The sequence below is a fragment of the Mobula hypostoma genome, chromosome 4, assembly GCF_963921235.1.
Source record: "Mobula hypostoma chromosome 4, sMobHyp1.1, whole genome shotgun sequence".
Lineage (NCBI taxonomy): Eukaryota > Metazoa > Chordata > Chondrichthyes > Myliobatiformes > Myliobatidae > Mobula > Mobula hypostoma.
In genome coordinates, this window is record NC_086100.1 from 17,697,398 (window position 1) to 17,716,215 (window position 18,818).

Genomic DNA, 18,818 nt, shown 5'->3' on the forward strand with positions numbered 1-18,818 from the left:
TCCCTATTTTGTGTAATGTGTAATTAAGATTAGTGTGTCCAATTCTCAAATGACTGATTATCACTTCTGCCTTTCTATATCCATATAACAATTACAACACGGAAACAGGCCATCTCGGCCTTCTAGTCCCTGCCGAACTCTTACTCTCACCTAGTCCCACCGACCTGCACTCAGCCCATTACCCTCCATTCCTTTCCTGTCCATATATCTATCCAATTTAACTTTAATTGACAACATTGAACCTGCCTCAACCACTTCTGCTGGAAGCTCGGTCCACACAGCTACCACTCAGAGTAAAGAAGTTCCCCCTCATGTTACCCCTAAACTTTTGCCCCTAACTCTCAACTCATGTCCTCTTGTTTGAATCTCTGCCACTCTCAATGGAAAAAGCCTATCCACATCAACTCTATCTATCCCCCTCATAATTTTAAATGCCTCTATCAAGTCTCCCCTCAACCTTCTACGCTCCAAAGAATAAAGACCCAACTTGTTCACCCTTTCTCTGTAACTTAGGAGATGAAACCCAGGCAACATTCTAGTAAATCTCCTCTGTACTCTCTCAATTTTATTGACATCTTTCCTGTAATTCAGTGACCAGAACTGTACACAATACTCCAAATTTGGCCTTACCAATGCCTTATACAATTTCAACATTACATCCCAACTCAATGCTCTGATTTATAAAGGCCAGCATACCAAAAGCTTTCTTCACCACCCTATCCACATGAGATTCCACCCTCAGGGAACTATGCACCATTATTCCTAGATCCCATTCTTCAATGCCCTGCCATTTACCATGTATGCCCTATTTTGATTAGTCTTACCAAAATGTAGCACCTCACATTTATCAGCGTTAAACTCCATCTGTCATCTTTCAGCCCACTCTTCTAACTTGCCTAAATCTCTCTGTAAGCTTTGAAAACCTACTTCATTATCCACAACTACACCTATCTTAGTATCATCTGCATACTTACTAATCCAATTTACCACCCTATCATCCAGATCATTAATATATATGACAAACAACATTGGACCCAGTACACTTGACAATCTTTTGTATCTGACTTGACCCTGTATTTGTCTCCCTGTTTCACTCTCATCCCAATGCTTCTGCCATGTCTCCTCAATACGTGTTTTAATAGTGCTAACAATAGGAATTCTGCAGATGCTGGAAATTCAAGCAACACACATCAAAGTTGCTGGTGAACGCAGCAACTTCGTCAGGACTAGTCTCGTCCTGAAACGTCGACTGTACCTCTTCCTAGAGATGCTGCCTGGCCTGCTGCGTTCACCAGCAACTTTGATGTGTGTTGTTTTAATAATGCTTTTGACTTCCACTTTGCTAAGAGGGATCTGGACCTCTATTACAGTATAGACGATTTGAGCGATCGCTTAGCTATACTATCCACCTTTTCATTACCCTCCACTCCACAATGAGCAGGAACCCAAAGAAAGCTTACTTCTACCCCACTTTTGGTACATAACTTACATAAAATCTCCAATAAAATATCCTGTCTGGTTTTCTTGATTTGATCGCGGTTAATGTAGATAAACTGTCTGAACAGATTACAGACTTTTTGATATTATTTTCTTCTATCCAAGATAATGCACTCGATATTGCCATTAATTCTGTTGTATACACTGATAAATGGTTTGATGTTCTTTTCCTGATACTAGTTTTGCACTGAGGAATGTAGACTGCAATACCTTACTTTGCGTTCTACTGCTGTAGGCGCTATATCAATGTACATTACTATTGAAGGCGAGAGGAGGCAGGAGTTAAGGTTCACGTGACGTAGGGGCTTCCCTCCGGGCTGACGTCACGGCGCCGTGTTGCAAGGTTCTAGAACGCGGTGTAGCAATTTTCTTGTGTCTAAGTATTCGGTGGTGTTTGGAACTGGAGCCGGAGCAGGAGCGGCCGGGCCCGGGACTGGGAGGTCGCGGGAGGGACACCCATGCCCTCGCCCGGCTTTCCTCCTGCTTGCCAGTCATGTCATCGGCCGGAGCGGGCAACGGAGGCAGCAAAGCCGGCAAGCACACGGCTCCTTCCCCGGCCCCGAGCGGCCTGTCGGCGGTCGCCGCTGCAGCCGCGGCCGCCGCTTCTCCTTCTGCCGCCGCTGCTACCGGCGCCGTGGGCGGCTGCGGAACGCCGGCGATCCTCGGCTCGGGGGTCTCCTCTCCCCCTCCGCCTCTGCACCCTCACCAGGCGGTGGTGGCCGCTGCAGCAGCCGCCGCTGCCGCCGCCGCGCAGGAGCTAACCTCGCTCTTCGAGTGCCCTGTCTGCTTCGACTACGTGCTGCCGCCTATTCTGCAATGTCAAGCCGGCCATCTGGTGTGCAACACCTGTCGGCAAAAACTGACTTGTTGCCCCACCTGCCGAGGCTCCCTCACCCCCAGCATAAGAAATCTGGCAATGGAGAAAGTGGCTTCGGCCGTACTCTTCCCATGTAAGGTAAGGAGATTCTTTCCATATCGGCTGCGGTGACATTTCCCCTCTTTGTGTCTTCCTCTCTGGAGGGGGGGGGGCATATTGGTGTGCGTCCTTTCAGAAAGCCCTGATCATTAAAGTACTTTTGAATTGAAAGCAAAACAGCCTTCTGCAGACACCGGTGAGTGCCTATTGGTTGTGTGATTTCAAAATTTATCTATTTACTCCATTACTCTTAAAAAAAAAATTCTGGGGCGTTTGCACTTGCCCGAGGCCCCGGTCTATTTTTTTAAAGAAGCTCACATCTCACACGGTGCCAGACTGGAGAGGCAGCCAGTTCTGCACAGTGAGGGATAGGAACTAGGAACCTTTTGACTGGAGGGGGAGCTGCCTGAACAGACGTGTAAACGTGGTCACTCGTCGTACCAATGACTGTGCTTCCTAAGTCATCGATAAAATACCTGGAGTTAGTGACAGGCTGCGAAGTAACAGGTGTGAGGTATCGTATTCCTGTGAGCTGGAGGTGAGAGTAACTCTTTTGCCTTCGGATGTTTTTGGCTCTGATTCGGCACGAGGTCTGTTGTAAAGAAAAGCCTTTGCCTGGTTCCTTGGATACTCTCGGCATAACACTCTGCTCATTTGTTTTGTCTTCCCTAAGGATGTTGAGTGTGTTATCCTGGAGAACATTGAAACCCATCTAATATTGAAAGGCCTGAATAGGAGTGGATGTGGGGAAGATGTTTTCCAAGGGGGAGGGGGAGCCTTGGACCAGAGGGCACAGGCTCAGAATAAGAGGACATTCCCTTAGAACAGAGATGAGGAGGAGGGCCCTGATCCTGCGTGGCGGCTGATAGGTTCTTGATTAGTTAGTGTCAAAGGTGGCGGGGAGAATGGGGTTGAGAAGAATAATAAAACAGCCGTGACCAAATGGTAGAGTAGTCTGAATGGGCCACATGGTCTAATTCTGCTTTGTTGTGTGGTCTATGGTGATGTGCAGCTAATGAACTGGTGGCTAATGGAGAGGATGTCTCAATGTCAGGATGGAGTGAGTGAGGAAACGGTTAACCGCCAGTCAGCAAGGTAAAGAGGGAAGTTTTGTAATGTTTTCTTAATAGACAATAGGTGCAGGAGTAGGCCATTCGGCCCTTCGAGCCAGCACCACCATTCACTGTGATCATGGCTGATCATCCACAATCAGTACCCTTTTCCTGCCTTCTCCCCATAACCTTGACTCTGCTATCATTAAGAGCTCTATCTGACTCTTTCTTGAAAGCATCCAGAGAATTGGCCTCCGCTGCCTTCTGAGGCAGAGCATTCCACAGATCCACCACGCTCTCGGTGAAAAAGTTTTTCCTCAACTCTGTTCTAAATGGCCTACCCCTTATTCTCAAATTGTGGCCTCTGATTCTGGACTCCCCCAAAATCAGGAACATGTTTCCTGCCTCTAGCGTGTCCAATCCCTTAATAATCTTATATGTTTCAATCGGATCCCCTCTCAGCCTTCTAAATTCCAGTGTATACAAGCCCAGTCGCTCCAATCTTTCAACATATGACAGTCCCACCATCCCGGGAATTAACCTCATGAACCTCCGCTGCACTCCCTCAATAGCAAGAATGTCCTTCCTCAAATTTGGAGACTAAAACTGTACACAATACTCCAGGTGTGGTCTCACCAGGGCCCTGTACGGCTGCAGAATGACCTCTTTGCTCCTATACTCAACTCCCCTTGTTATGAAGGCCAACATGCCATTAGCTTTCTTCACCACCTGCTGTACCTGCATGCTTACTTTCAGTGACTGATGAACAAGGACACCAAGATCTCGTTGTACTTACCCTTTTCCTAACTTGACTCCATTAAAAGTCATCATGGAAAGCCATCTGTAGTTCTGTTTGTAAACTGTATGCAGAGTGAGAAGCACGTTGGCAATGGGTGACAAATGGAAGTTATCATAGAAGTTTTGGTCATCGACTGTCTTGGATGCTTGTGGTTCAGGCCCACGAAGGTGCAGTAGGCAGGGGCATCATTGCAATCGGTCTGTCATTTGAAGTGACATTCTTCAAGCAAATATGAAATATCCACTGGCAATATTATGAAGTATTACCGGAGTTTGTCATTTAGAATTCTGCTTTGCAAACTCTTGGCCCTTTTCCTCACCTGCCCATCACTTCCCTATCCTTCCCTTTCTCCTGTGGTCCACTCTCCTCCTAGCAGATTCCTTCAGCTCTTACTACTTTCACCCATCACCTCTCAGCTTCTCACTTCATCCCTGCCCTTCCCCAGCCACCTACCTTCCCCCTTACCTGGATTCACCTATTGCCTGCCAGCTGGTGGTACTTCCCTCTTTCTCCCCCCCCCCCACCCCCACCTTCTCATTCTCGCTTCTTCCTTATTTCTTGCTAGTCCCGGTGGAAAGTCTCGGCCTGAAATGCCAACAGTTTATTTCTCTGCATTGATATGGCCTGACATGCTGACTCCCTCCAGTATTTTATTGCCATTTAGAAGGTCTGTCTTTTTTCTAAATTTGCCCTTTTGTTTTAAAATTTGGAAATCAAATGTTAATGGCAGCCCTCTACCAGATGCTGGGTGGCATGGTGGAGATGTGTTTCCATCAAAGGAGGTGTAAGATGTTCCTTCCCTCCGCTAGCCTGCAGGTCACCTTTGACAAGGTGTAGCACCTGCTTAGCCCCTGATCAGGGTCGCGTGAGGCCATGGGAGCAGGTTCTGGATGGATGGTCGTATGAGCAGCTGGTGCATATCACAAGTCCTGGTTATGTGACGCCAGGCAGACGATCTCTGAAGAGTGTTGATAATGACTGGGGTTACCTCTCTTGTAAAGACACTGTTTGAATGCTGTTTGGGAGTTGCTAATAGCATGGCTTGGAATAATTGATTCACAGTTAAATGATCTCTGTGAAAGGGTGAAGTTATTTTTTTTTAAAGGGGCTCCAGCACCATTCCCAGCAGAGATGGGTGCTGCAGTATTTCAGACCACTGGTAGTAGTGGCAGAGGAGATCTAATGGTGGTATTCCATGTGGTCTCTGGTGGCTCCAGGTGACCAAAAGTAAATGTAGCATTTCTAGAGTGACTTCCACAAGCACAGAGCACTTCAGCACCAGCTCAGTAATCTTCAAAGTGTAGTGTATGTCTATAAACACAAGGGTTTCTGCAGATGCTGGCAATTCAGAGCATCAAGAACAGGAGTACCCAACCTATTTTAATGCCATGGACCCCTTCCATTAACTGAGGGCTCTGCAGACCCAAGGTTGGGAACCTCTGGTCCAGAGGATTGAAGAAAAATGGTGGGCTATGTAGGAGGGAATTGTTAAATTGATTTTAGAGTAGGTTTAAAAAGTCAAAGTCAGCATGATATCAAGAGCCGAATCAGTAATCAAGAACATTACTGTGCTGTAATGTTTCTAACAGACACAAAAATGCTGGAGGAACTTGGACAGCATTAAAAGAGAGGGAAAATAGTGGATGTTTTGGGCCGCCAAGACCCTTCATCAGGACTGGAAAGGATTAGAAGTGGGGGAGAGGGGAAGAAGTGCCAAGATGGCAGGTGATCGGTGAAACCAGGTGAGTCGGAAGATGGGTGTGTCTTCCTCCTCCTCCTAACTCTTTCCATTTCCATTCCGTGTTCTGCATGTAGGTCGGTGTCCAGTGGTGTGCCTCAGGCATCTGTTTTGGGGCTCCTACTCTTCATGATTTATTTTTATAAATGACCTTGATAAGGAAGTGGAGGGATGGGTTAGTTAATTTGCTGATGATACAAAGGTTGGGGGTGTTGTGGATAGTGTGGACGGCTGTCAGAGGTTACACTGGGACATTGATAGGATGCAAAACTGGGCTAAGAAGTGGCAGATGGAGTTCAACCCAGATAAGTGTGAGGTGGTTCATTTTGGTAGGTCAAATATGATGGCAGAATATAGCATTAATGATAAAGTTCTTGGCAGTGTGGAGGATCAGAGGGATCTTGGGATCCGAGTCCATAGGACACTCAAAGCGGCTGCGCAGATTGACTCTGTGGTTAAAAAGGCATAGGGTGCATTGACCTTCATCAATCGTGGAACTGAGTTTAAGAGCCGAGAGGTAATGTTGCAGCTACATAGGACTCTGGTCAGACCCCACTTGGAGTACTGTGCTCAGTTCTGGTCGCCTCACTATAAAAAGGATATGGAAACCATAGAAAGGGTGCAGTGGAGATTTGCAAGAATGTTGCCTGGTTTGGGGAACAGGTTGAGTGAACTCGACCTTTTCTCCTTGGAGCGACACAGGATGAGAGGTGACCTGATGGAGGCGTATAGGATGACGAGAGGCATTGATCGTGTGGATAGTCAGAGGCTTTTCCCCAGGGCTGAAATGGCTAGCATGAGAAGGCACAGTTTTAAGGTGCTTGGAAGTAGGTACAGAGGACATATCGGGGGTAAGTTTTTTACGCAGAGAGTGGTGAGTGCGTGGAATGGGCTGCCGGCGGCGGTGGTGGAGGCGGAAACGATAGGGTCTGTTAAGAGACTCCTGGATAGGTACATGGAGCTCAGAAAAATAGAGGGCTATGGGTAAGCCTAGGTAATTTCTAAGGTAAGGACATGTTAGGCACAGCTTTGTGGGCCGAAGGGCCTGTATTGTGTTTAGGGTTTCTGTGTTTCTATTCTGGTTCCCCTATCCTTTATCACCTCCCTGCTTCTTACTTCATGCCTCAACTCACCCCTCAGCTGGTCTCGCCCATTACCTGCCAGCTTGTATTCCATTTCCTCCACGCCCTCAACTTCTGCCGGCTTCGTCTAGTTCCTACCCTCTTCCTTTCCAGTCCTGGTGAATTGTTTGTTTATAGTTGCGTAAGTTGCCACTATATTTGCAGCCAGAATGTGAGACAGTGATATTCAGTTCCTCAATCTGAGAGGATATGAACGATGGCTTTTCTCAGCTTCGAGTATGAGGGGCTAAGAACTGACCTTGGCAAGCAGGATTAAGGAGAGTCATTTTTTAAAAATATATAAGGATATTAGAAGTAAGAAGATAGCTATGAAAGAAATAGGGTGTAGATATGATAGATGGTGTTTTTCCCAGGGCAGGGGGTTTAGATCTCGAGTGCATAACTTTAAAGTGGGAATGGGGACTTTAAGGAGATAGGAGGGGCAAGCTCTTACACACAGAGAGTGGTGGGTATATGAAATAAACTGCAAAAGATGTGGTAGAGCCAGATACTGTTACAGTAGGTAACAGTACCTATCAATAGATAATTGGCCAAGTACTCGATAGGAAAGGCATAAAATGATAGAGGCCTAATGGGATTAATTAGATAAGTTCAAAGGAAATTTATCATCAAAGTACAGGTACGTCACCATATACAACCTTGGGATTCACTTTCTTGCAGCCATGCTCAAATCCATAATAGAATCAAACTCTGCAAATACCAAAAAGAAATGAGATAATAATAAAGAAGCAGTAAATATCGAAAACGGGAAACAGAGTCCTTGTAAGTGAGTCTGTAGGTTGTGGGAACAGTTCAGTGACTGGGCGAGTGAAGTTTTCTCATCTGGTTCAAGAGCCTGTTGGTTGAGGGATTATAACTGAGGCTCCTGTACCACCTTCCTGAGGCTGCAACGAGAAGAGAGCATGAGCTGGGTGGTGGGGAACCCTGATGATGGAAGCCACGTTCCTGCGATGACGCTCTGTGTAGATGTACGCTGTGGTGGGGAGGGTTTTACCCCTGATGGACTGGGCCATACTTTTTGTAGGATCTTCCACTGAAGGGCATTGGTGTTTCCATACCCGGCAGCCAGTCAATAAACCTTCCACCACGCACCTATAGAAGCTTGTTAAAGTTTTAGATGTCGCGTCGAATCTTCGCAAACTCCTAAGAAAGTAGAGGCTGACGTACTTTCTTCGTAATTGCAGTTGCATGCTGGGCCCACGGCAGGTCCTCTAAAATGTTAACACTGAGGAAGTTAAAGTTGCTGACCCTCCCCACCTCTGATCCTACAGTGAGGACTGGGTCATGGACCTCTAGTTTCCTCCGCCTGAAGTCAACAATCAGCTCCTTGGTCTTGACATTGAGTGACAGGTTGTTGTTATGTCACCACTCAGCCAGATTTTCAGTCTCCCTCCTATATGCTGATTTATCACCTCCTCTGATTTGGCCTACAACAATGGTGTCGTCAACACACTTGAATATGGCATTGGAGCTGTTCTGAGCCACGCAGTCGTAAGAGTTAAGCAGGGGGTTGAGAACACAGCTTTGTGGTGCACCCGTGCTGATGGAGATTGTAGAGGAGATATCTTTGCCAATCCAAACTGACTGGGGTCTGCAAGTGAGGAAACCCAGGATCCAATTGCACAAGGGAGTATTGATGCCAAGGTCTGAGAACACTAGTCATCCATAGATGGCAAGGCCAAGGTGGACAATGTTCCTGTGGTTGGAAAAACTCTTTACTGTGCTGTACAACTCTGTGGGACTAGAGGATTGGCAAGAATACCAACAAGTTTGCTTTACAAATTTTGCTCACTCACTAAATGGCCAGTTGTCTGCAAAGTACGCTTGGCTCACTTGTGAATTTAAAAAATGGCATTGGAGATGGGAATGTTTGCTGGAATATACAGAGAGCAAAGGGGATGGGACTGATTGACCAGCACATAAAGAACAAAATATGGACACCAAGGGGCCAAGTTATCCTGTCCTGTATAATTATGTAGCTCTGGGAAGCGGGGGTCATATAACCAACTGAGACACCCTATGGCAGGGGTTCGCAACTTTTTTTAATGCCGTGGGCTGCTACCATCAACCGAAGGGTCCGTGGTTGGGACCTACGGTGTGTTTTGTCTGTGAACCTTCTGAGCTGGTGTCACAATGTCCAGCCCAGTTCTGAATCCACCTAGTGATGATCCAGGTGTGTCAGGCTGTATTATCTCGGTTGCATCATATCTGGTGTTATGTCTTTCGGGATGTGGTTTGTTTATCGCTGGTTACTAAATCTCACTACTTGTATGTTCACAGCTGTTCTTGATTATCGTTATTGTGTTATTAAGCAATGGCCTTTGATGTCAGGTCGGCCTTTATTTAGTTGTTTTTTGCATTTCATTTAGTGAAGCACTTATTCAAAGTTGTAGAAATTTCTATCAATATTTGAATCTGCCTTTCACTGAGAAGTGCTGACTTTTTACACCAGCTCTTTACGTACTGTAATGCGTTGGTGAAGAATAAAACAGTCTTCAACTGCAGCTACGCTGGGACTGGTGTTGTTTATCTGTCCTGCTCAAGGAAACGGGGAAAATCTTGAGCAAGGGCAGAATATCTAATCGTCAAGGTCTGTGTTCATCACCTCTGGAAATTTGTCCCAAAAAAAATGCATTGTTCAATTGAAATATAAAAGTTCATAGCAGAATGTTTTGCAGCCTCCTAACTTTGTGTGTGTTCATTGGGGCATTCAAAGTATCCAAGTATTCCTACGTTGCATGAAAAATGCTTTCACTTGAAAATGCACACTCTGTAACTTTTTAAACCTGCTTTGGCAAGCAGAGATAATCATAGGATTTTGATGAGGTCAGTGAGTTTCATTTAAAGTGGTAACATGTTTCAGACCCGTATCCCGCTGTGCTCATGTTGGGGGGGGGGGAAGCGACATAGAGGAGGGAGATTGAAAATCTGGCTGTGGGGCCACAACAACTTCTTACTCAATGTAAGCAAGACCAAGGAGCTGATTATTGACTCGGAGGTGAAAAACCAGAGGTCTGTGAGCCAATGCCCATTGGGGGATCAGAGGTGGAGTGGGTGAGAACTTTAAATTCCTCAGTGTTATTTCAGAGGATCTGTCCTGGGCTCAGCATGTAAATACAATTATGATGAAAGCACAGAAGCGTCTCTACTTCCTTAGAAGTTTGCAAAGATTTGGCATGACTTCTCAAACTTTGACAAACTTCTATAATGTGTGGTGGAGAGTATATTGACCAGTTGCATCACAGCCTGTTATGGAAACAGCAATGAACTTGAACGAAAAATCATACATAAAATAGTGGTTGCAGCCAATGTTTCCTCTAATTTGTAATAACCAGTATGCACTAAAATCTTGTGCGGTGCAATTTTATTTTTGCCTAGTGACGACAAGTGTGCACGGAAAAATTTCTTCAATAAAAGCCGTGTGAGTAAGCCAGTTCTAAAATCTGCAGGCAAATCATTGCAAACCCCACGCTGTCTACACCGCCCTCATCAGAAACCAAAAAAGGAAATGTGATTGTGTAAGATCGTGAAATATACTTGGCATGCCAAAGAGGTGGAGGGTGACCACCTTTTGTGCGCAGTTTAAATTCATCTGTGCGCTAGTAGCACAAGATGTGTGTGCACATGCACACTTTAGAGGGAACACATCTACACGGAGTGTTGTCGCAGGAAAGCAGCGTCCATCATCAGTGACCACGACCGCCCAGGCTGTGCTCTGTCCTCACTGCTGCCATCAGGAAGAAGGTACAGAAGCCTCGAGGTTCATGCCACTAGGTTCAGGAACAGTTATTACCCCTCAACCATCAGGCTCTTGAACCAAAGGGGATAACTTCACTCATCTTCACTTGCCCCAACATGGAGCTCTTCCCACAACCCATGGGCTCGCTTACAAAGACTCTTCATCTCATGTTCTCTATTTATTGCTTATTTATTTATTATTATTTTCTCTCTTGTATTTGCAGTTTGTTGTCCTTTTCACATTGGTTGTTTGTCTGCCCTGTGGGTGCCGACATTCAGTGTGTTTTTTCTTAGTATGTTCGCATGAAAATATAGATTTATATAAAATTTGCTTTGAGCTTTGACTTGTTCCATGGTGTATTCAGCTACACCCACAAAGAGACTTGCATTCGTATAGAGCCTTTCTCAGTCTTCTAGTATTTGTGTGTGTAAGGCTATTCACAAACAAGAGAAAATTTGCAGATGCTGGAAATCCAAGCAACACATACAAAATGCTGGAGGAACTCAGCAGGCCAGGCAGCTTCTATGGATAAGAGTACAGTCGATGTTTCGGGCTGTGACCCTGCATCAGGACTTTAACGTGTTGCCAATCATGATTCAAGCTTGCCTTTCACGTGTACGTTGAAAGGTGTGAAATGCATGTTGACTGGATAGATGTTTTTACAGGGTGGAAATGGCTAAAATGAGGGGATATAAATTTTCAGTTGATTGGAGGAAAGTATAGAGGGGATGTCAGAGGTAAATGTTTTAACCGCAGAGTGGTTGGTGTGAGGAATGTGCTATCAGTGATGGTGGTAGAGGCAGATACATTAGGAACATTTAAAATCTTAGGCAAATGGATGATGCAGAAACAGAGGGGTTAGATTGACATGAAGCAGGTTAAAAGGTCGGCAAGGCTAACTGGCTCAGGGAATCTTGATTTTTCTGTCTGTGTTTCCCTTCCATGTACTGGTCCCATTTTCTGGAAATTCCTATGGAATCTGCCTTGGCGAGCACATTCTATAATGTAATGTGCAAAATATTTTTACCTTGTGTTAGTTCTTTGCCATCATCATCAAATGTGACCTGACCTCATTCTGCTGAAGAGTTTCATTTACACCATTGATTCTGAATACATTTTTAATTGAAATTCCTCTTAACCTTTGAAAATGAAATTGATTCCGCGTGTCTCTCCATGTGGAACAGCCTGCTGACTTTTGGCTCCATTTGCAGTAAATCCTGATTGTCCATGTTTCTGGACCCCATTCTAGTGGTACCTTTCTGTACAGAAATGGGAACTGGAGGATATGGGTCATTTACCTTGAGGATATGGAGTACTGCAGCAAAAAAACAGGCCCTTCAGCCCATCTGGTCCATATCGACCCAATCTTCTGTCTAGTCCCATCTACCTCCCTCTCATCCATGTATCTATCCAACACCCTCTAAATGTCCAACTGAACCTAATCTACTTCTGCTTCCAATTGATTAATTTTTATTGAGGAATACTCCATAGTAACAGGCCCTTCCAGACTAATGAGCTCAATTATACCCATGTGAACAATTAACCTAACAGATTTGTCTTTGGACTGCGAGGAAACCGGAGCACCTGGAGAAAACATACGGGGAGAACACACAAGCTCCTCGGAAACAGTGGCAGAAATTGAATCCGGGTCACTGGTGCTGCAATAATGTTTCAACCTTGAGGTTTGACTGCTTACAGGCAGCTACAAAGCAAGAAACCCAGAGAAACCCAGTTTTAAAAAAGACCAACACCTCATGCACAGAGAAAGGGGAAAAACACACCATGCAAACAATGGAAGTGAACAACAATATTCCGAACCAACATGAGTCCTTGAATCTGAACCCTGGAGCAGCCCCGAGTAGGCGCGAAGCCTCAGTATCAGTTCAGCACAGCAGCTGGGACAGTCTTCATACCACCTGCGCCATGGAGACACAGGAGTGAACGTTCTGGGAAAGCAAGTGAAATCGGCTCTCACCTCCGATTCCAACACTCTCTTTCCAGTATATCTGGGCCATTGCTTAAATTGTCCAAACAGCGTATTGTACTTCACACTAGGACCCAGGCACTACTGCAGCAAAAGGCTCCAGGCCTAGATCATGCCGTCCAGCGACTTGCTCCGAGCCCTGATTTTGTTGCCCAGCCCGAAGCCGCTCTTGATTTCCCCAAATCAGCTTGGCACCCAGAGCAATCCAACCTCGCACCTGGGCCAGTTGAATGGGCATCATATGCAAACTACTGCACTGCTTTCAAATGAGGTACACTGGGCAAGATGACATGATGGTTATTAGATTAGATTATGAGGACACTCAGTCCTCATTTATTGTCATTTAGTAATGCATGCATTAAGAAATGATACAATGTGCCTCCAGTATGATATCACAGAAACACAAGACAGACCAAGACTAAAACTAACAAAAACCACATAATTATGACATAGTTACGACAGTGCAAAGCAATACCGTAATTTGATAAAGGGCAGACTATGGACACGGTAAAAAAAAAGTCTCAAAGTCTCTCGAATGTCCCATCATCTCATGCAGACGGTAGAAGGAAGAAAAACTCTCCCTGCCATGAACCTCCAGCGCCGCAAACTTGCCAATGCAGCATCCTGGAAGCGCCCGACCACAGCCGACTCTTGAGTCCGTCCGAAAACTTCAAGCCTCCGACCAACCCTCCAACACCGAGCACCATCTCTGCCAAGTGCTTCAACCCCGGCCCCAGCCGCCAAGCAGCAGGCAAAGCTGAGGATTCAGGGCGTTCCCCTCCGGAGATTCTGGATCGCACAGTGGCAGTGGCAGCGAAATAGGCATTTCAGAAGTTTCACCAGATGTTCCTCAGTGCTTCTCACGTCTGTCTCCATCAAATCAGGATTGTGCACGGCATCCTACTTAACAAATAGCAGATTTTCCAATTTTTATCTGCATTCAAGTCGCCTCTGCCTTTTCACACTGAGAATTCATCAGCTGATGGTAACTTTAGCTACACATAGCTTTTTACAAAGGCTAACCTACCCTTCCACTCCCCCTGCCCTCTGTAAGTTGGAACAAAGTTAACACTCCCTGTAATTACAGAGTGGCCACCTTATTAAGTTCACCTGTAAAGTAAAGGCATCCGTTAGTCTTGCGAGACCATGGATCTGCGCCTGGAAAGTCTTCACTCTCCAGGGTGCAGGCCTGGGCAAGGTTGTATGGAAGACCAGCAGTTGCCCATGCTGCAAGTCTCCTCTCTCCACGATGCCAATGTTGTCCAAGGGAAGGTCATTAGGACCCATACTGCTTGGCACCAGTGTCGTCGCAGAGCAATGTGTGATTAAGTGCCTTGCTCAAGGACACAACACGTTCCCTTGGCTGGGGCTCGAACTCACGACCTTCAGGTAGCTAGTCCAATGCCTTAACCACTTGGCCACGTGCCCACGGTTCACCTGTACACCTCATTAATACAAATATCTAATCAGCCAATCATGTGGCAACAACTCAATGCATAAAAGCATGAAGACGTGGCCAAGAGGTTCATTTGTTGTTCAGACCAAACATCAGAATGGGGAAGAAATGTGATCTCAGTGACTTTGACAGTGGAATGATTGGTGCCAGACAGGGTGGTTTGTGTATCTCAGAAACTGCTGGTCTCCTGGGATTTTTATGCACAGCAGGCTCTGTCAGGAATGGTGCAAAAAAAAAATCATCCCATGAGCAGTAGATCTGTGGGTGAAAAAGCCTTGTTAATGAGAGAGGTCAGAGGAGAATGTTGAAGCTGACAGGAAGGTGACAGTAACTCAAATAACTACATGTTACAACAGTGGTGTGTAAAAAAAAAAGCATCTCCAAATGCACGACATGTCGAACCTTGAAGTGGATGGGCTACAGCAGCAGAAGACCACGAACATACACTCAGTGGCCAGTTCATGAGGTACAGAAGGTGCCTAATGAAGTTACAGAGTGTATGTGCTGTGTGACCATCAGACATAGAAACAGAAGCAGGCCATTCAGCCCATCTAGTCTGCTCCGCCATTTCATCATGTCTGGTTTACTATCCCTCTCAAGCCCAATCTCCTATCTTCTACCCTTAAACCTATCAACCTCTGCTTTAAATTTACACATGGACCTGGCATTCACAGCCATCTGTGGCTGTGAATTCCACAAATTCATCACCCTCTAGCTAAAGAAATTGCTTCTCAACTGTATTCTAAATGGACGTCCCTTGGTTCTGAGTTTGCACCCTCCCACACTGAAAGAAACATCCTTTCCATATTTACTCTATCTAGTCTTTCCAATATTCAGTAGGTTTCAATGAGCTCCCTCTCATTCTTCTGAACTCCAATAAGTACAGGCCCAGAGCCATCAAACACTGCTCACATATTAACCCGTTCATTCCTGGAATCATTCTCGTGAAACTTCTCTCCTCTCCAAGACAGCACATCCTTTCGTAAATAAGGGGTCCAAACTACTCTCAATACTCCAAGTGCGGTCTGACCAAAGCCTCAGCATTACAAGCTTGCTTTTATATTCAAGTCCTCTCAAAATGAACGCCAACATTGCGTTTGCCTTGCTGCCCACCAACTTAACCTGCAAGTTAATCTTTGGGGAATCCTGCATGAAGACTCCTAAATCCCTTTGAGTCTCTGTTTTCGAATTTTCTCCCTGTTTAGAGAATACTCTCTGCCTTTATTCATTCTACCAAAGTGCATGACCGTACACTTCCCTACATATATTCCATTTGCCACTTCTTTGACCATTCTCCCATTTCTACAAATTCCTTGCTTCCTCAACACTACCTGCCCCTCAACTATCTTTGTATCATCCACAAACTTAGCCACAAAGTCACCCCTTCTGTTTCTGAGATAATCAAACCATCTCATTGGGCACCAACAGTCATTCCACGGTCAAAGTCGCTTAGATCACATTTCTTCCCCATTCTGATGTTTGGTCTGAACAACAACTGAACCTCTTGACCATGTCTGCAGCTAATAACGTGCCATTGAGTGTGTGTCGTCTACAACCCTTGTATGTGCTGTTAATCTGAGTACAGAGTTACAGAGGCTTGTTGGCCTTAACTGCATGCTTTTCTTGACTGTCTTCCTTTAAAACTGCTGGCGCGACTCCTTTTTAAGCTCACATTCCATCTCTGATAACAATTAGGATATTGTGTTGCTTGTTGTACCACAACATTGGTTAGTCGGGAGTACTACAGTGCCGAAACAGATCTTTTGAATAACTTGACTGCCAGCCAGGTTTTCTGCCTAGTCCCCTCCACCAGTACCATACCATAGTCATAAAAACACAGAAAACCTAAAGCACAATACAGGCCCTTCAGCCCACAATGCTGTGCCGAGCATGTATTTACTTTAGAAATTAACTTGGGTTACCTACGGCCCTCTATTTTTCTATTCGTCCTTACCCCTTCCATCGAGTTCAAAAAGTTCAAAATTCATTATCAAAGTACATATAGCATTAACCTTGAAAATCATGTACCTGCCAAAACTTCTATAAAATATTGTTATGCTGCCTGTATCCATCACTTCTGGCAACTCGTTCCACACTCTCATCACCCTCTGAAGTTCCCACCCAGACTCCTCATTAATATTTCATCTTTCACCCTAAACCTATGACCTCTAGATCTAGTCTCTCTCACCCTGAGGGGTGTGGGAAGGGCCTGCATGCATTCACCTTATCTGTTGTACCCATCATAACCCTTGTGAACCTCCATACAATCTCTCCTGATTCTCCAGGGAATAAAGTCCTTAACTTATTCAACATTTGCTGAGGATGTTCTACACATCTGTGGTGGCCAGTGCGATCATGTTTGCTGTTGTGTGCTGGAAAAGCAGGCTGAGGGTAGCAGACACCAACAGAATCAACAAACTCATTCGTAAGGCCAGTGATGTTGTGGGGATGGAACTGGACACTCTGACGGTGGTGTCTGAAAAGAGGATGCTGTCCAAGTTGCATGCCATCTTGGATAATGTCTCCCATCCACTACATAATGTACTGGTTGGACACAGGAGTACATTCAGCCAGAGACTCATTCCATCGAGATGCAACACAGAGCGTCATAGGAAGTCATTCCTGCCCGTGGCCATCAAACTTTACAACTCCTCCCTTGGAGGGTCAGACACCCTGAGCCAATAGGCTGGTCCTGGACTTTTTTCCTGGCGTAATTTACATATTACTATTTAACTATTCATGGTTTTATTACTATTTAATTATTTATGGTGCAACTGTAACGAAAACCAATTTCCCCCGGGATCAATAAACTATGACTATTTTCCTACAACCTCAAGTCCCAGCAACATCCTTGTAAATTTTCTATGCACTCTTTCAATGTTTCCTGTAGGTAATTGACCACAATTGCACACAGTGGTCTAAATATAGTCTCACCAAAGTCTGATAGAACTTCAACACAACATCCCAACTCCTGTACTCATTACTGTGCTATATGAAGGCCAATGTGCCAGTAGCTCTCTTTGTGACATTGTCTACCTGCGATATCACTTTCAAGGAATTAGTATACCCAGGTCCCACACCTCAGTGCTCTACTGTTCACTGTGTATACTGTGCCAATAATAAACCAATTCCAGTTTCAATTGTATTGTAATCAATGTCCCCATTTATACACTTAGTGACCACCTTATTACATACACCCGTACACCTTGTTAATGCAAATAACTAATCAGCCAATCATGTGGCAGCATCTCGATTCATAAAAGCATGCAGACATGGTCAAAAGGTTCAGTTGTTGTTGTTCAGACGCAACATCAGAATGGGGAAGAAATGTGAGCTAAGTGACACTGACTATGGAATGATTGTTGGTGCCAGATGGGGTGGTTTGAGTATTTCAGAAACTGTCGATCTCCTGGGATTTTTGTGCACAATAATTGCTGAAGTTTATAGAGAATGTGTTGGGCACGTGGCCAAGTGGTTAAGGCGTTCGTCTAGTTACCTCAAGGTCGCTAGTTCGAGCCTCAGCTGTGGCAGCGTGTTGTACCCTTGAGCAAGGCACTTAATCACATGTTCCTCTAGTCTGTGCGAGGAGTGGAGCCCCACACAGACTTCCAATCTGCGCCTTGTAAGGCATGAAAATGCCCGACACAGGCCTCTCATGGTCTGAGTCGATGTTCCCCCTTTATAGAGAATGGTGCGAGATACTAAACCACGTCCAGTGAGCAGCAGTTCTGTGAGCGAACGCAACTCTCATGAAAGAGGTCAGAGAAGATTGGTCCGACTGGTTCAAGCTGACAAGAAGGCAACAGTAACTCAAATAACCACGAGTTACAACAGTGGAGTGCAGAAGAGCATCTCTGAATGCACAACCCATCGAACATTGAAATGGATGAGCTACAGCAACAAAAGATCACGAACGTACACTGTGACCACATTAGATACGGGAGGTAGCCACTGAGTGCATATTCTTAACGTACTGTATCTATTAAATTTCACAGACTATCAAGCATCCTTGTATGTGGCAAACTCCAAATGTCAGGTCTGTACTCACTGCCCATTGTTTTCTGGGGCAGTGGTTTTAAACCATGATAGTTTTTAACTCCCTACCACAGCCTCAAGAAATCATAATCCAGGGTGCCCAGTGGCTCGATTTGGACTATTAGACCTGAATTTATTGCATCTCGCGTGATGCTTGTTCTACATGGAATTTCTTTCTTGTGCAAAGAACAGTACAGGCCCTTCAGCCCACAGTGTTGTGCTGATCCTTTAATCTGTTCCAAGATCAATCTAGCACTTCTCTCCCGTAGAGCCCTCATTTTTTTCTTTCTGCTTATCTGTCTCTTAAATGTCCCTAATGTATCTGCCTCTACCACCAACCTTGACAGCACGTTCCACTCACACAGCACCCTGTTTAAACAAAAAACTTACCTCTGAATCCCTTCCCCCTCCCCCATAAACTTTCCTCCAATCACTGTAAAATAATGCCATCTCGTATTAA

At 45.3% G+C, this 18,818-nt stretch overlaps 1 protein-coding gene across 1 annotated transcript in view; it reads left to right on the top strand.

Moving 5' to 3' along the window:
* Window positions 1-1,822: 1,822 nt before the first annotated feature.
* The window catches only part of LOC134345149 (E3 ubiquitin-protein ligase SIAH1-like), a 40,140-nt gene continuing 23,144 nt past the window's right edge, over window positions 1,823-18,818 (top strand). Inside the window, exon 1 of the mRNA XM_063045353.1 lies at window positions 1,823-2,452. Coding sequence (XP_062901423.1) covers window positions 1,991-2,452 — 462 coding nt within the window. The 5' untranslated portion in view covers window positions 1,823-1,990. The remainder of the gene's footprint in view (window positions 2,453-18,818) is intronic.